At 47.4% G+C, this 16,243-nt stretch overlaps 1 protein-coding gene across 3 annotated transcripts; it reads right to left on the minus strand.

The window, feature by feature from the left end:
- Window positions 1-2,046: 2,046 nt before the first annotated feature.
- Window positions 2,047-15,666, minus strand: ZNF488 (zinc finger protein 488). 3 transcript variants are annotated; one of them, XM_083616411.1, is made up of 4 exons: window positions 15,567-15,666; window positions 9,650-9,872; window positions 6,518-6,749; window positions 2,047-3,415 (listed from the first exon to the last, which is right to left on the minus strand). In XM_083616411.1, the coding sequence occupies exons 2-4, from the start codon at window positions 9,863-9,865 to the stop codon at window positions 2,265-2,267; spliced, it is 1,599 nt and encodes a 532-aa protein (XP_083472537.1). In that variant the 5' UTR covers window positions 9,866-9,872; window positions 15,567-15,666; the 3' UTR covers window positions 2,047-2,264. The 3 variants fall into 3 exon arrangements, with proteins under 3 accessions (XP_083472537.1, XP_083472535.1, XP_083472536.1); XM_083616409.1 differs by lacking the exon at window positions 15,567-15,666 and adding an exon at window positions 15,054-15,188; XM_083616410.1 differs by lacking the exon at window positions 15,567-15,666 and adding an exon at window positions 12,981-13,101.
- Between the last annotated feature and the right edge of the window lie 577 nt (window positions 15,667-16,243).

Genomic DNA, 16,243 nt, shown 5'->3' on the forward strand with positions numbered 1-16,243 from the left:
TCGGCCACAACTGGACCAAATTGTCAGGGGTCCCTTTACCTTTTTTAAAGGTGTATAATGAAGGCGCCAGGTGAACTTCCCTGGGGAGAGCATTCCACAGGCGGGGAGCCACTGCAGAGAAGGCCCCGTTCTCGTGTTGCCACCCTCTGGACCTCTCGAGGAGGAGGCACATGAAGGAGGGCCTAGCGATAGGCTTTCCACATTGTGTTGCATCACCAGCTAACAATTTGAGATACAGCGATATATCACGATGACTGAAAAGACTGGGAAAGCAGCTGGGCTGTGGAGGGAGGGAGGAGCGACGGGGAGGAAGGGAAGGGGACTTCCCGCTTGCTGGGTGAAGGAGCTCCTGCCCTCTCCCTCTCTCAGACGGAGCCTGAGAAGGTGCGCCATCTGCCTCCTGCCTGCCTGCACAGTTGCCTCTTTGCCCAAGCAAGTGGAGTGGACTGTCTCTTTGCCCGCTGACTGGGAGGAAAGTGGCAGCCTGTCCCGTTTGCTTGGGTGAAGGCAAATGCACAACTGGCATGCCGACTGGAAAGCAGGCAACTTGAGCTGGCGACACATCACAGCTCCCCGGTCGCCACCAGCAGGCGGGCTGGAATACGCTGTGCTGGCAGGGGCCGTGGCGCCACGATGCACCACCAGCTCAGAAAGTCTGAAACCAGTATTGCGATCTGAACTTCATCCTGGTTTCAGATGAAGAATCGAAATATTGCCCAACTCTTGTCATTGCCTATGATGTCTCAGGTAAAGTGGTACCTCGGGTTAAGAACTTAATTCGTTCTGGAGGTCCGTTCTTAACCTGAAACTGTTCTTAATCTGAGGCACCACTTTAGCTAATGGGGCCTCCTGCTGCCACCGTGCCACCGGAGCACAATTTCTGTTCTCTTCCTGAAGCAAAGTTCTTAACCCGAGGTACTATTTCTGGGTTAGCGGAGTCTGTAACCTGAAGTGTCTGTAACGTGAAGCGTCTGTAACCCGAGGTACCACTGTACTGTCCAATGTTTTTCTCATGACTGCAATGCCTACACTGGTCCTAAAGGATCTTCACTGGCTCCCAGTACATTTCTGAGCACAATTCAAAGTGTTGGTGCTGACCTTTAAAGCCCTAAACGGCCTCGGTCCTGGTCCTGTATACCTGAAGGAGCGTCTCCACCCCCATCGTTCTGCCCGGACACTGAGGTCCAGCGCCGAGGTCCTGCTGGCGGTTTCCTCACTGCAAGAAGTGAAGTTACAGGGAACCAGGCAGAGGGCCTTCTTGGTAGTGGCACCTGCCCTGTGGAACGCCCTCCCACCAGATGTCAAGGGAAAAAACAACTATCTCACTTTTAGAAGACATCTGTCAGCTGCGTCCAATTGCTGACAGAAGGAGACAGCTTGGAGAGACAGGTAATTAGGCAGGAATACGGAAAAAGGAAGGAGCAACCTAGTTGCAGTAGAAGCCTGAGTTCCAAGAACAGGGAGAAGGAAGGGGGGAGTTACAGGGAGAAGACACAGACTGACAGTTTAAGCTTGGACTCAGAGGGATGGCCACTGGAAAAAGCCCATCCCACGATGCGCAGGCAAGCAAGAATTAATGAGAGGCGTGAACAGGAAAGGAAGCGAAGGGGGGCTTTAAATGTGGGAAGAGGAAGGGGCGGAACTCGGCAACAGCTAATTTGGAAGCAGACGCTGAGTGACTGAGCTCCAGAGTGATTTGTGTGTTTTGAGCAATAAACCTGAGTTAATTGCTGCCGGAGTTGTCTCGCTTCCGTGGGAGAGACCCAACCATTACACATCTGGAGGCAGCCCTGTTTAGGGAAGTTTTTGATGTTCGATGTTTTATTGTGTTTCTAATATTCTGTTGGGAGCCTCCCAGAGCAATTGGGGAAAGCCAGCCAGATGGGCGGGGTATAAATAACAAATTATTATTACTACTACTTCTGCTTAGTAGAGTGGACTGGACTTCTCAGGCGGGCAGGCTTTTCCAAAGAATAACATGAGGTACGATAAGCCCCCCGCCACACCAAACCAACAAAATTATTTCCAAAATAACACCACCACCTCAACGTCTCAGTCTTTTATTTCCTTGGAAGCATATCGACAGCGCTCAGTTTCCAGGAACATATCTTCCTGGAGCTCCTGGAGAAATGGTTCCCCTCCCCACATCTGAAAAACACAGAAATCACTGCAGATTGCCTGGCTCTTGGAAAATCACGGTGAAATCTAGCAGAAAATGAATAGAAACAGCTCAATCAATGCACACATCTGACCCAAGTGAGGTCCTAATTATGAGAAGTCATGTGCCGAGATAAGTGGTGCCGTTCCCGGAAATATTCCTGGCACACGGGGCAGGTCAGCTTCTCCTCCCGCCTCCTTTTGCGTGGGGACTCTGGCAAAGCCCCCTCCTTTTTGTGGTGGCAGCGCATGTGGAACACCAGGTCGGACGTCATGCGGAAAGAGAGGTTGCATTTGGCGCACCAGTTTTGGGCCGCGACGCTGAAGGAGGTGAAGGTGGGAGGCAAGAGTGTCAAGGAAGCGGACGAGGGACTCGAGGCCGGGGCTGGCGTGGCCAGCCTTTGCTCTCCCATCTGCCTGGGCCACAGCCCTGAGGTGTAAGGGTTGCGCTGAACGAGGCCCGGGGGCAGCAACGGGGAGCTGTTCAAGTCGCTGGCCAGGAACTTCGAAGCCAGAAGGGCGCTGTAACGCATGACGTCCGCGGCACTGACGCATCCTGGCAACTCCCCTGGGCCTTTTGCTAAGTCGCTCAGAGGGTGAGGGGCAGCTGCCGTTGTCCTCCTGTCCAGCAGGCATCTAGCTGGCTTGCTGAAAGCACTCTTTGGCTCCCTGGCACCTCGGTTGGGCCACACAAAGGAGAAGGCACTGCCAGGGGAACACTGAACAGGGTCCCTGCCAGGGTGGGCCTCCCCAATTCCTTGTTCCACCGCCTTGGCTTTCTCCATTTTCATCTTCTCCTTTATCTGCCTCACTTCAGTGAACGCACTCTCCTTCTGCTCCAGGAGGAGAACATCCTTCTTAACAGACATTTGTTTTCCCGTGCCGAGCTTCCAGAAAGATCCGCCTGATACCTGCTGCGCAACTCCTTCGTCCCTGCTCCCGCTGTGCTGTCCTCCGTGCAGGTGGTTTGTCTTCTCCAACAACACAGCCTTCCGGCTCAGGCCGTTCTCCACGTCGTCGCAGTTCATCCGCCTCTCCCCGTGGGAATCGTCTTTCCAAGCGGCCATTTTGAACTCCAGGTCCCTAGCCAGGCTGTGGAAGTTTGTGGGTTGCCCTACCAACCTGCTCTTCGTCGTCTTTGGGGCAGAAAGGTTTCTCCAGAGCTGGGCGCTGTTCTCTGGGAAGCAGAGGAAGCGGGCGTGAGACAGATAGGGGTGCTCCCATTTGAAAACTTGCTTGCAGTTTGGGCAATCCAACTCTAGGCAGAAAGAAAAGTCATGAAAGTCACGGAATTGAAGGTCAGGTTTTTTCCTACAATCCCCAACAAATGTTAATTTAAACGTTTTCTTCAACTCATTATTGCCAAAGAAAATAAAGAATTTATTTATGTATGTAATAACGGCAGCAAGAGTCTTAATAGCTCAAGGATGGAAGAATGAGGAAACCCCGACAAAAGAACAATGGCAAGAGAAATTGATGGAACTGGCGAAACTGACATACAAATTGCGAGACAAGGACAACTGTGACTTACTTTAAAGAAGAATGGGAACTTTTTACAAACTACTTTTAAAAAACACAAAATAAACTGGACTCCTTGGCAGGTTTTGAATAAACATGCACAAATTTATTGACTGTTAATATAATAGATAGACAATTTAAGGATCTTTACAATTTTGCAATATGCAGAGAACAACATGTGCTGAAAAATCAGAGAGAGGAACTGAGGGAAGTCTTGGGGGAGAGGGAAATTGGGGGGAATGATGAAGATGATATGTTATGATAATTTGTTATATTGAAATTATTAATAAAAATATTTTTTAAAAAAAGAAAGTCACGGAATTGCAGAGTTGGATCATCTAAATCATAGATCATATCTGCGCCATTATCCCAGATCCTATGCTTATTGACAGTCTCAACAACTCTAAAAGTTTGGGAATGTAAGACTTCTGTTGCAGAAGGCATGATTCTTCCTCAACGAGGCTTGTTCTTTTATATGCTTAATAATATTATTAATAATGCTTTCAACCAATGGACAGTGGTACACTGGAAATCGAACGGAATCTGTTCCAGAAGTCCGTTCGACTTCCAAAACATTCGGGAACCAAGGCGCAGCTTCTGATTGGCTACAGGAAGCTCCTGCAGCCAATCAGAAGCTGCAAAAGTCATGTCAGATGTTCGGGTTCCAGAGAACACTTGAAAACCGGAACAATCACTTCCGGTTTTCGATCGTTTGGAAACCAAAATGTTCTGACTCCCAAGGCATTTGAAAACCAAGGTAAAACTGTTCTTGGAACAGATGTTGGATTTATAATTCCTCACTCCCCCTGCATCCCTCTTTAAAAGCTGGCATTATTTTGGTTACTCTCCAATTCTCTAGTAACAAAGTTGATTTTAGTTACAAGCTCCTTTTGTAAGGAGATGAGCAATTTCACACTTGAGTTCTCTCAGGGGGCTCTCAGGTGTATGCCAACTGGATAGGATGACATTCATCCTTAATTTGTCAATTAGCCCTAGAACCTCATCTCTTGTCAGTTCTTCAAATGCCCTCCCTGAAAAAAATTGCTTCTAGGACATCTGTCTAACATCTTCCACCATGAAAAGCAATGCAGAATCACCGTTTCTCAGCTACGGGAATAACAGCAATGTATCTTATAGCAACAAGGCATGGGGAAAAAAGATATATTCTTGTAGAAAACATTGCATCATTACACACAAATTTAAATATATTTCAATAACTTTGATGCCCCTTTCCCAAAGCCTGGCAGGGCATGAGGGCTGGTGTGTATGTGCCAAATTTTGATGTAGCTCAGGGCGCCATAATGCCCAAGTCTGCCCTGGTAAGGAGTTCTATGGATTATTAGTAGTAACGAACTGGTCCCTACCTTACTGATGCTCTGGAGGATTTGTTACCATATCAGTTCCCACAGGTGGAAGTGTTTAAGACCTCAGAGTGAACCAAGGGCATAGCGGGGGGGGGGGGGGAGCTGGCTGCAGGGCCAATGGCCCAGGGCACATTTTTCTGGGGCCCGTGAGGAGAAAGCAGCAGCCATGCCCCCTTTGATGCCAACCTCGGGGCTGGCATCACATCAGCGGGGAGGGCTGGGCTGGAGCTCCCTGCCCCTGGCGCGCACCAGTGGGTCGTCCCCCCAAGTGACATGAAGACAAGCTCCACAGCTGAAGTGAGCTGGATTTTCAGATGAAGGCTTCCCCAGCTAAGATAGGCAGTTGTGGACTAGGAAATTATTTGCAAGACTCGTTTTGATAGCTCTTTTTTCTGCAACATATCTGGCCATTTCTTTCAGGGCATCTGATCTAGTTAGGTTATGTCAGGGGTCAGCAAACTTTTTCAGCAGGGGGCCAGTCCACTGTCCCTCAGACCTTGTGGGGGGCTGGATTATATTTTTTTTTGGGGGGGGATGAACGAATTCCTATGCCCCACAAATAAGCTGGAGATGCATTTTAAATAAAAGGACACATTCTACTCATGTCAAAACACCAGGCAGGCCCCACAAATAACCCAGAGATGCATTTTAAATAAATGACACATTCTACTCATGTAAAAGCACGCTGATTCCCGAGCCGTCTGCGGGCCAGATTTAGAAGGCGATTGGGCCGGATCTGGCCCCCGGGCCTTAGTTTGCCTACCCATGGGTTATGTCATAATAAATGTGTTGATCTTAAATTGCTGCAATACATTCTTGCCTTCTTGAGTATGTTTAATTGCAATACAAATAATAAAATATAATAATAATAAATAATATAATATAAAATATAATAATAATAATAATAATTTATTATTTATGCCCTGCCCATCTGGCTGGGTTTCCCCAGCCACTCTGGGTGGCTCCCAACAGAATATAATAATAAAAAAGAGATAAAACATCAAACATTAAAAACTTCCCTAAACAGGGCTGCCTTCAGATGACTTCTAAAAGTCAGATAGTTGTTTATTTCCTTGACATCTGATGGGAGGACGTTCCACAGGGCAGGCGCCACCACCGAGAAGGCCCTCTGCCTGGTTCCCTGTAACCTCACTTCTTGTAGTGAGGGAACTGCCAGAAGGCCCTCAGAGCTGGACCTCAGTGTCCGGGCTGAGCGATGGGGGTGGAGACATTCCTTCAGGTAATTCGAATACAATAGATGCTACTGATAAAAGCCAGGCTCTACTGATTCTGAAGGTGTCTGTCTTTCTATTTAGTAAGAGAAGGATGGTGTCCCAGACAAAATGTCGTACGTGCAAGCCCTCCAAGGGAGTGGCAATCCAAGGTGGGCGATAAGCGAAATAATTATGGCTTGCACTCCCCAGAGAATGAAAATTCCATTTTGCACATTAACTAGACGATGGGCTTTCTACACTCACCAGTGTGGAGTCTTCTGCTGGCTTTAATCTCGTTGAATCCCAGAAGCCCAGAGAGCTCCTCATCATACCAAACCAGGAGTTCCTCATTCCGGTGTATTTTCCTTGTAGGGCGATAATACAGCTGGCTATTCCTTAAGTAGGCTTCTAGGTTCTGCTCTTTCTTGTTGGACGCTGGTTGAACCAACCTCATCCAAGGAAACCCACCAGGATTCTGCACTGATGTGGCATCTACCTACAGGGCCAAAAGTGGAGAAATTCACTGTTTTGTTTTGTTTATTATTATTTTTTAAAAGAAGTTCCCCCCCCCATACTTTTTATTGCTTTTTTGTAACAACAACAAATAAACCAAATACTCTTACATTCAAAAATTTGTATGTCTTCTTATTTACCCTGTGCCTTATTGCGCCCGGACTTCCTTCCATCCCTTCAATGGTTTTCATGTCTCAAATCTTTTCTTACAGTTTCTTATTTACACTCCATCCACATCACAAGATTTACATTAATCCTGCTACAGTTTTTAAATTTTTACAATTACTCCGTATATATTCAACAAATTTACTCCAATCCTTTTCGAACTTTGCTTCTTTTTGGTTCCAAATCTTATGTCAATTTCGCCAATTCTATGTATTCAAACATTTTTGTCTGCCACTCCATTAAAGTTGGGATTTCTTGGGATTTCCATTTCTGAGCCACTAAGATTCTAGCAGCAGTCATTGCGTACATGAATAGTTTGTAATCTTCCTTGTAATTTTTAAAAAGAAGTTTGGTGTGAGTGCTACCATATTAATGGATACATGTCAGGCTTCAGGGAATCTGATTCCTCTCACAGTGGCAGCCAAGAAGCAGATAAACAAAAGGAGTTCTTACCAAGTAATTTATTCAATATTCACAGAGAGAGACGAAGGAATGCCGTCTCCCTAAGACAATGGCGTTGCTCCGAGTAAAGTCCCCTCCCCTCCGTCTCTCCTACTCTACGTCATCCCTGCGTCGGCTGATCTGTGCTTTCTGCCTCTGAGCTTTCTGCTCTCTCAATGGCCGCCTGGTCCTGGGAAAGGGGGGGTCAGGAAGGCTTTCTAGGGACACTGAGTCTGTTAGCTGTCTCTCCCTGGTGGTGCTTCTTCTTCCTGCTGCTCTCCCAATATTTCCCAGCTTCTCCCCACTGCAGCCTGTGAACTGTGACCTTCTGCAAACCGCTGTTCTAAATCTATACTGTCCTCCTGTTCTCAGGAAGGTTCAGGAGAATGGAGGGCAGTCTCCACCATTCCTCCTCAGTCCAGCCCCTGACAATACATCCATAACGGTGATGAACACGTCTTCCCACATAAGCTTCGGAAAGAATCGACATTTCACCCTTTGATTAGGATGCTGCGCACACCTAACTCTTTTGCCCTCATCCTTCAATAGCTGCCTTCTTCCAAGTATTCGTGGTGGACCTCTCACCAGTTGGCCCCACTAAAATAAATCCATGTAGATTCTCCAGTGAGCTACCTTCTTTCTGGTAGGAAGGCATAGCTGTCAACTTACAGATTTGAAAATAAGGGACCAGCAGCCTCGAAAATAAGGGACCAGGAGCCAAAATAAGGGATTTTCCAAGCACAGGTATGTTCAACTTCTGAGCCCCTCCAAGCCAAAGGCAGAAAGCCCAGCCAGCAGCCAAACGAAGCACAGTGCAGCAACCCGGCAAAGGGGATGCAGCAAGGAAAACCACCGTCACCTCTCCGCTGGGAAGCGCTAAGCCCCAGGCAACGCGGCCGATTTTATCGGCACAAGGCATGCAAGCTCCACCCCCCAGTCGTTCTTAAACTCCTTATTGGGTGAGCAACGCAGCCAAGCAACACAGTTGGAGCCTCCCTCCTCCCTGGCCGGCAGGGAGGGAGGGAAAGGAGCTGCTTCCTTTGAAATCCGGGAAATTTAAAGGACATCATCAATAAGGGACAGCAGTGGGACACGGCGCTGGGATAAGGGACTTTCCCGCCAAATAAGGGACAGTTGACAGCTATGGACGAAGGTCACTTCCTGGGTGCTAGGTTTAGGCTTTGGGATGACACTGGGACTTCATTTCAGGATTTGGTTGGTGGCATCACCTCAAGGTCAACAGGGACAATCACACCATAGTCAACTTGCTGGATCTTTCTATGGCCTTTATTATGGCTTACTATGAGAGCTCAGTGATACAATGGCAAGAATTTGCAAAAAAAAAATTGTGGGACTACAGTGGAACCTCGTGTTACGGATGGGATCCGTTCCGGAGGCCCGTCTGCAACACGGAACTGACGCAAGCAGTTCAAGCTTAGCGCTTCTGTGCATGCGCGAAGCAGGATTTAGTACTTCTGCGCATGCGGCAAAACCCGGAAGTGACCCGTTCCGGTACCTCCAGGTTGCCGTGGGTCGCAACACGAAAACACGTAACCTGAAGCGGACGCAACTAGAGGTATGACTGTACTTATTCCTTGCTGGGAAATCCCCAAAAGCAATAGTCAGAAGCCATTGTATTACATTATTTATTGTATACAGTGGTACCTCTGGATATGAACGGGATCCATTCCGGAGCCCTGTTCGCATCCAGAAGCAAACGTATCTAGCGATGGCACATCTGCGCACGTGTGCATCACTTTTTGCCGCTTCTGTTCATGCGTGTGACGTCATTTTGAGCGTCTGCGCAAGCGCTAGTGGCGAAACCCGGAAGTAACACGCTCCGTTACTTCCGGGTTGCCGTGGAGCACAACTCGAACACGCTCAACCCGAAGCACATTCAACCCGAGGTATGACTGTAGTTGTATTGTATTGTATAGTTATTAGAATTGTATTACATTAGTTATAATTTGACACTGATGTGTTATAAATTTGGAAAAATGGATAATAAGTAATTGGGTAAGTAAGTAAGTAAGTCAGGGTCAATAGAATAAAAACTTAAATTCACAGTTTAGCCTTAAATCCCAACAGTACAGAAAATCCTGGGTGCCTGGGCCCCTTGGGAAATGATCCCAATGATTGCAAATATCACAGTACAGTAACCATTCTCATTACTTTAGATTACAATTAGGATTAGAGTGCCTATCGAAAGCTAGCTGGCTTCGTTTCAGAATTACTTTCTGGAATCATGCAAAGGGACTCTTCTGAACAGCCTCTTACCTTGATGACATAATGGATGTTTCTTTTCTCTGAGCACTTGAGAGCAATAAAAGCCACCGTGTCCAACTGCGCATCGTGCAGCAGACATGGCCCCAAAATAGTTTCCTCTGGAATTTCTTGAGTGGTGTGGACAGTTGCTAATACGTCTGGGAAATGCTGCGGCAGAAGTCTGTTATCGCTCGTCCTGAATTCTTTTGTTAAAAGTGTAAGTTCCATTGCAGACCTGTAAGGAGCAAAGAATTAAAGTGTCTACAGAGAATAGGTAGAGGCAGGTCCACCGTGTACACATTTGTCACCCACGGGATTTTAATTGCAAGTCTGACTATGTTTCTTATGAGCTAAAAGACACATGACTCAATATGTTTGTGATCAGGATCTCCCACTGCTGCTGCTTCCATATTTGGTTTGCTTCCAGAGCAGCTACATGGGGGCTGCTAATTTGATTAAGAATAAGTGTTGGGGGGGTGACGCGGGTGGCGCTATGGGTTAAACCACAGAGCCTAGGACTTGCTGATCAGAAGGTCGGTGGTTCGAATCCCTGCGACGGGGTGAACTCCCGTTGCCCCGTCCCTGCTCCTGCCAACCTAGCAGTTCAAAAGCACGTCAAAGTGCAAGTAGATAAATAGGTACCACTCTGGCGGGAAGGTAAACGGCGTTTCCGTGCGCTGCTCTGGTTCGCCAGAAGCGGCTTAGTCATGCTGGCCACATGACCCGGAAGCTGTACGCCGGCTCCCTCGGCCAATAAAACGAGATGAGTGCTGCAACCCCAGAGTCGGCCACGACTGGACCTAATGGTCAGGGATCCCTTTACCTTTAAGTGTTGGGGGCTGTGTTAGAAGCACAGGTACATAAGCTAGGTGCCAAATGGCTCCTTAAACCAAGGTTGCGGTCGCCAAAATGGAAAGTCTAGTTGCCATTTTGGAGCAAGAATACTCTAGAGTCTTCTTTTGCAAATGATGGACTTCTCGGTTAAACCTCTGACTAGTTCAGATGACAATCTTGAGCTAGCTTAAGAGCTTTGAGAACTTAAGGAAGAAAAAACAATTCGATTCAGGGATAGTCCACATATATATTGACCTATTCCGACCTCATTTTCTTAATAGTGACTGCTCCTGCAACTTGGTTCCAGAAATTCATTCCGATTGTGCAGATTAAATATAACAGATAGAATTCCATAGGTATTTGTGTGTGAAAAAACAGTTCCCACTCAATGAGTGGGAGATGTCAGGCATCATCCCAGCACCCGGACATCTTCACTTGGTCGCAAGTGGTCGAAAGTCAGGTGCAAAATGCACCTAGCACCTGGCTAATTTTGAACACTGGTTGGGGGTGGAAGAACTTTAATCTTTTCCTTGCATGACCTTTCCCTCATCCAAACACCATCCTGAAGCTTACAGCTGGGTGATACCAGTTGGGAAATAGAGAAACCTCCCTTCAGATATAGCAGAAAAGATGAAAAAGATGAAGCAACTTGGTGAAAGTCTCAAAATGCTTCTAAAAACTAGTTCTTCTAAATGCTTCTAAATGCTTCTAAAAACTAGTTCTAGTGCTCTTCTTCCCTCCCTTAAATACTAACTATGACTTGGGCCACAGTGGAAGCAGTTACAGCCCCAAATCAGGCCAATGGTTTAAAGTGCAGTGCGCTAGGCTCAATGGAGGCAGTTAAAGGTAAAGGTAAAGGGACCATTAGGTCCAGTTGTGACAGACTCTGGGGTTACGGCGCTCATCTCGCTTTATTGGCCGAGGGAGCCGGCGTACAGCTTCCGGGTCATGTGGCCAGCATGACTAAGCCACTTCTGGCAAACCAGAGCAGCGCACCTTCCCGCCGGAGCGGTACCTATTTATCTACTTGCCCTTTGACACGCTTTCCAACTGCTAGGTTGGCAGGAGCAGGAACCGAACAACAGGAGCTCACCCCGTCACGGGGATTCGAACCGCCGACCTTCTGATCGGCAAGTCCTAGGCTCTGTGGTTTAACCCACAGTGCCACCCACGTCCCAATGGAGGCAATTACAACCCCAAATAAGTTTTGTGAAGGTTTTCGGACCTACACGTCAGAAACCAAGACGTGCAGAGTGTGTAAACCAAGCAAAGAGCAATTGCAAAGCTGTTGTTTCAGGGCATGCAAAGTTGTCAGATGCACAGACTGGGAGCAACAGGATACAGGAGCCCTGTACATCTCCAATGCAGGTAAAATTTGCAGCAATTCCATCGGCATTGGGAATGCTTGGGGGCAAGGGAGAACAGGGTGATAAAAAAGGAGAGCTTTGCTCAGAATCAGTGCTGCAGCGGCTGCATCCAGAGACATGCGCCCTGAGACTGACAGCATTTGTCACAATACCTCCCTTTATTCAAACAACTGTGTCCCAATTGGTTAGGTGCTGCCAGTCACGAGAGGCTGGATCAATGTGTCTCAACGTACAATATAAATTTCGATGCTTTTGAAAATCAAATGAAATGATTTGGGGAGCCAAGTTTGAAGAGCGGGTGTGGGATGTTTATATGAGCTAACTGAGGACACCGGCTTTTTAAAAAAGGGTAAGAAAGACTGGGCAACATGGAGAGTCATTGTGACTCCTTGCCATCCCTGAACGGGAACTTCCTGAAGAATTTCTTTCTCTCGGTAGAGTTACAAGGGTGGAATCCCAGGCCACAATGCTGGAGACTAAAGCAAGAAGAATGTAAGAGATTTTGGAGGCTGGACCCCCTCAGAAGCCACGAGACCCAGGCCACATCCACTGTTTGAGACCCCTAGTTGTAATTTTTAAAAAAATGACAACACAAAAAGGCACCCAATAAGAGATTAAGTTGTTTGTTTACAACAACTCTGATGAGGTGACATCACGGTCTAACCTTGCACCAGCAGAACCATTTTTAAAATTAATATTTCTAAAAACGTTTGACTCTTCAACATGACAAAATCTGTAAATCATTTATGGGTGGGATTCACCTATCAGAAGCGCTGCACAAGGACTTCCAATTGCACAATGATGCGATTTTCACTTCTCCTACCCCTACATGCCACTTGTGACCCCAAAAATTGCGTCAGAAGGGGGGGTTTTGAGAATCTCCACTCAGTGAATGGAGATCGTTCTACCTGCAAGCTGCAATGTTTGCACAGGCAGAACGGAACAGCACAACACTGAATACCAAAGATCCCATCTCTGACCAAATCCCATCTCTTATTTGCTTAAATCTGCAACTCTAAGCCAAGAGTGCGTGTGAACACCTTAGTCTGGTGCCTATAAAAACAAGGTAACAAGTGTCTAACTCTGTGGCCCCCTTTGAGCTTGAGGTCCAGGGAAGAAGCCAGCTCTGCATTTATAGTCACCAGGAGAAGGATATGGGTTCCTGTCTGGAAAGTTGAGCAGGATTAGTCCTTTAGAGGGAGGGATTGGGATAGCCCTAGTTATTTATCATCGCTGTCATACAGAATGCCATCTAAGGGAAATCACTGCTTTAACAAAACTTGGGGCTCCTCCAGACATCCATTATATTACGGATTAATGATGATTTGCACTCATGATGCTATCAGGGAGGTCACACGCAACCCGCTTTCCATGCTGTTTGTGCCTGCAAATGTTGGGGGGGGGGCTTCGCTTCCAGGCGGCGCATATTCCATCACTTCCTGCCGACATCCCGTAAGTTATTATACCGCAAATGTTCCAGTTTATTTTTCTTCTGCCCTTGTTGCGATGTGGCCCTTCCAGACAGCAATAATGCGTAGCTTTGCAGAAGCATCGCAGGACAAACGGAAGCAAAATAAATCCACAACTAATGCACTATTGTTGCGTCAAGAAGATGTTGCAGAAGACACCCGCACTGAAACATCACTCTAGGGAGAGTCCCTAGGAATTTTAGCAAAGGATGCTCCCAGGTTCGTGGCACAGAAAATGCGGTCATGCTCTCATTTTGGTACAGTTCGACGTTCAAAAACAATACAGCAATGCAGTCGCACTTAGCCAATCTCAATTGCCTAAAAAGAAGCAGCATTGCCACGTAGAATTGCAGAGATCCAGAGTTGCTCTTTTCTTAACTGAGTAAATCTTTTCTCCAGAAAAAAAGTTTGATCGAAACAGACTCCACCCTGCCTCTGATTCTCACAATATGTGTGTTGCTGCTTAACAAAGTATCTTTGTTCAATGTTTGTCCAAAATGTCAAGTACACTCTTCAATAATGTCAGGAAAGCAAGTAATATGGCAGATATCTTCTGAAATGGTATTCCAAGTCTACTGTAAATTATAACAACACGGAGCGGCACAGACATCTCTCAAAACCTAAAGACTCAGATATCTGTTCACCTGCACAACTGCCACATGTTTTAGCATCCGTCTGTCTCAAGAGACAATAGAGTGCTTCTAGATACTTGAATAAAATGTATTTCAAATACTGTACAACAATACCGTACAACAAGATCTCTCAAAAAGAATCATCTGCCCATTCTCAATGCCAACAGATATATAAAAATTGCTTTCTTTTCCCTTTTGGTTAAGAGCTTTCTTATTAAAACATGGATTAAATTACACCATTCATTCTCCCTAAAGGGTTATGATTACTCCCAACGCTTCCTCTATTCTAAATAAAAGAGGTATTAAATTTTGGTATCCACAATTTAAGTAAGTTTTGTTATTAGTTTTCTTTTATCATTACTGCAAAGCAATTTAGCATTAAAAGTTAACAGTACAAAAAAATAATAATAAACCTTTTGTATCAGCCCTGAAAAGATAACAGCAAAACCCTATGCATGTTTCCTCAAAAGCAAATCCTGCTGTGTTTTGACCTCTCCTTAGCATTTTACCATCATCCCAAATAAAAGATATAAAGAAAGATCTAAGCCAAGGTTCACATCCAGAGATAGTTTATCATTTCACATTATCCGTGTTCAGCTACTCCTTGTAATCCAAATTCCACACAGGGAAACGGGAGTATTTGAAATCTATTCCAAAGCCCAAAAACAAATCCTGGATGTCAGATCTTGTGATTCAGGCAGCATTGCAGTATTCCGATTTGGTGTTTGAATGCTTGGTTTGAAAAGCTCTTCAGAAGCCGGATGGTCGCTAATTTTGCAAACGTGCTATTATGGGATGTGTCCCTGGTGCTTTCCAGCAGGTCTGCCTCCGGCGGGTGAGCTCTCTCCGGGTTTTCCTCTCCAAAAAAAACCTCCCGGCGGTTCCAAGGGACGCCCCTTCGACAGTGCCGTCGGAAGAGCGCCTGGATCCAAACCACTCCCGAACGTTAAGGCATTTTGAAGGCTGCGATCCTATTATATAAGCACGCGAGGAAGTCCCGCTGAACCGAATGCGGATTCACACTCCCTCGCAAGCACGCCTCGTCGGACAAAAGGGTCCTTTGGCGGACAGCCTCCTCCCCGCCGCTCAAACCCATCTTAACCCGCTTACTTACCTGGGAGGGTCGAAGTGCAGTTCGCTAGCCGGATGGTCATCAGCTGGTGCTCAGACCCGCCCCGTCGGCTCCATCTCCGGGAGACGTCCAGCCGGAGCCCCCTGCTCTCCCCGCTCTGCTCCCGGTAGCCAAGCCAGCGGGGATTCGTCCGCGGGAGGAGGAGGAGTTTCGACGGGGCGCTCAGTCCAGCCCAGAGGGGGGGGGGGCGGCGGCGCAGAGGGGGCCCAGCCCTCACTTGGCTGCCGTCTGCCCGGAGGCCATGCCCGGCCCAAGCCACCCGCCGCGGAAGCGCCTCTCCAGGGGTATCCCCAAAGCTCCCTCGACGGGGCAGGCTGGGGGGACGGACTTCACGCCGCCCGCTGCAGTCTCGCCCCCACGGGCCGAGCTTTTCCCTAGGCTCCTACCACGGGGGTAGCCGAGGGAGCAGGTCTCTAGCATAAATCCTCCCCCCCCCCATAAATCCTGGCTACGCCCATGGTTCCTACCCGCCCCCGCGATCTTGTCTCCACTTACCGGACGGACGACAGCCTGGCATTCCGGTATCGCAGGGGGTTGGGCTAGATGACCCTGGAACCCTTCCCTTCCAACTCTGCAATGCAATGAGGGCCCCATCTGGGCCATAGCTGTCAATTTACAGATTTGAAAATAAGGGACCAGCAGCCTCGAAAATAAGGGATCAGCAGCCAAATAAGGGATTTTACTTAGCTTATGCATAAATCCGGCACTCATGCTGCTTTGGCTGCGACTGACTGTGTTTTGCAGGGGGTTGGACTAGATGATCCTAAGGGTCTACAACTCCGACCAAAGAAGAGTGGCAGACAAAACTGATGAACGACGTCCAGATGGCAAAGCTTACAGGCAGAATTAGAAACCAGGAAGAGGACCTCTTTAATAAAGAATGGGGAAAGTTTATAATTTAGTTGGAAAGCTATTGTCATTGGTAGGATTGATAGAAAACTTGTAGTAAAAATTTGAACTATGGATGGACAAATGATTTATAAAAATAGAGTTATGAAAGGGATGCAGAGGGGGAAATCCCTACATTAAGATGCTGCACTGGTTGGAGGGGATGCTAAGCAGCACGTCGGGGCTGCCGTAGTCCTGGAGCGAGGAGTTCCATCGGCCCTTCCCCGCCCGAGAGAGGATGGGGAGGGAGAGAGACTCTCGCCCACGCCACCCGTGAGCCTGGC

This window comes from Podarcis filfolensis (genome assembly GCF_964270895.1).
Source record: "Podarcis filfolensis genome assembly, chromosome: 5".
NCBI lineage: Eukaryota > Metazoa > Chordata > Lepidosauria > Squamata > Lacertidae > Podarcis > Podarcis filfolensis.

Excerpts from the sequence above, each read along its gene's own strand:
- ZNF488 (XM_083616411.1), bottom strand. The coding sequence starts at position 9,865 with ATGGAACTTACACTTTTAACAAAAGAATTCAGGACGAGCGATAACAGA. Across the intron at positions 6,750-9,649 it reads ACATCCATTATGTCATCAAG|GTAGATGCCACATCAGTGCA; the intron begins GTAAGAGGCTGT and ends TTGGCCCTGTAG. Across the intron at positions 3,416-6,517 it reads CAGCAGAAGACTCCACACTG|AGTTGGATTGCCCAAACTGC; the intron begins GTGAGTGTAGAA and ends CTTTCTGCCTAG.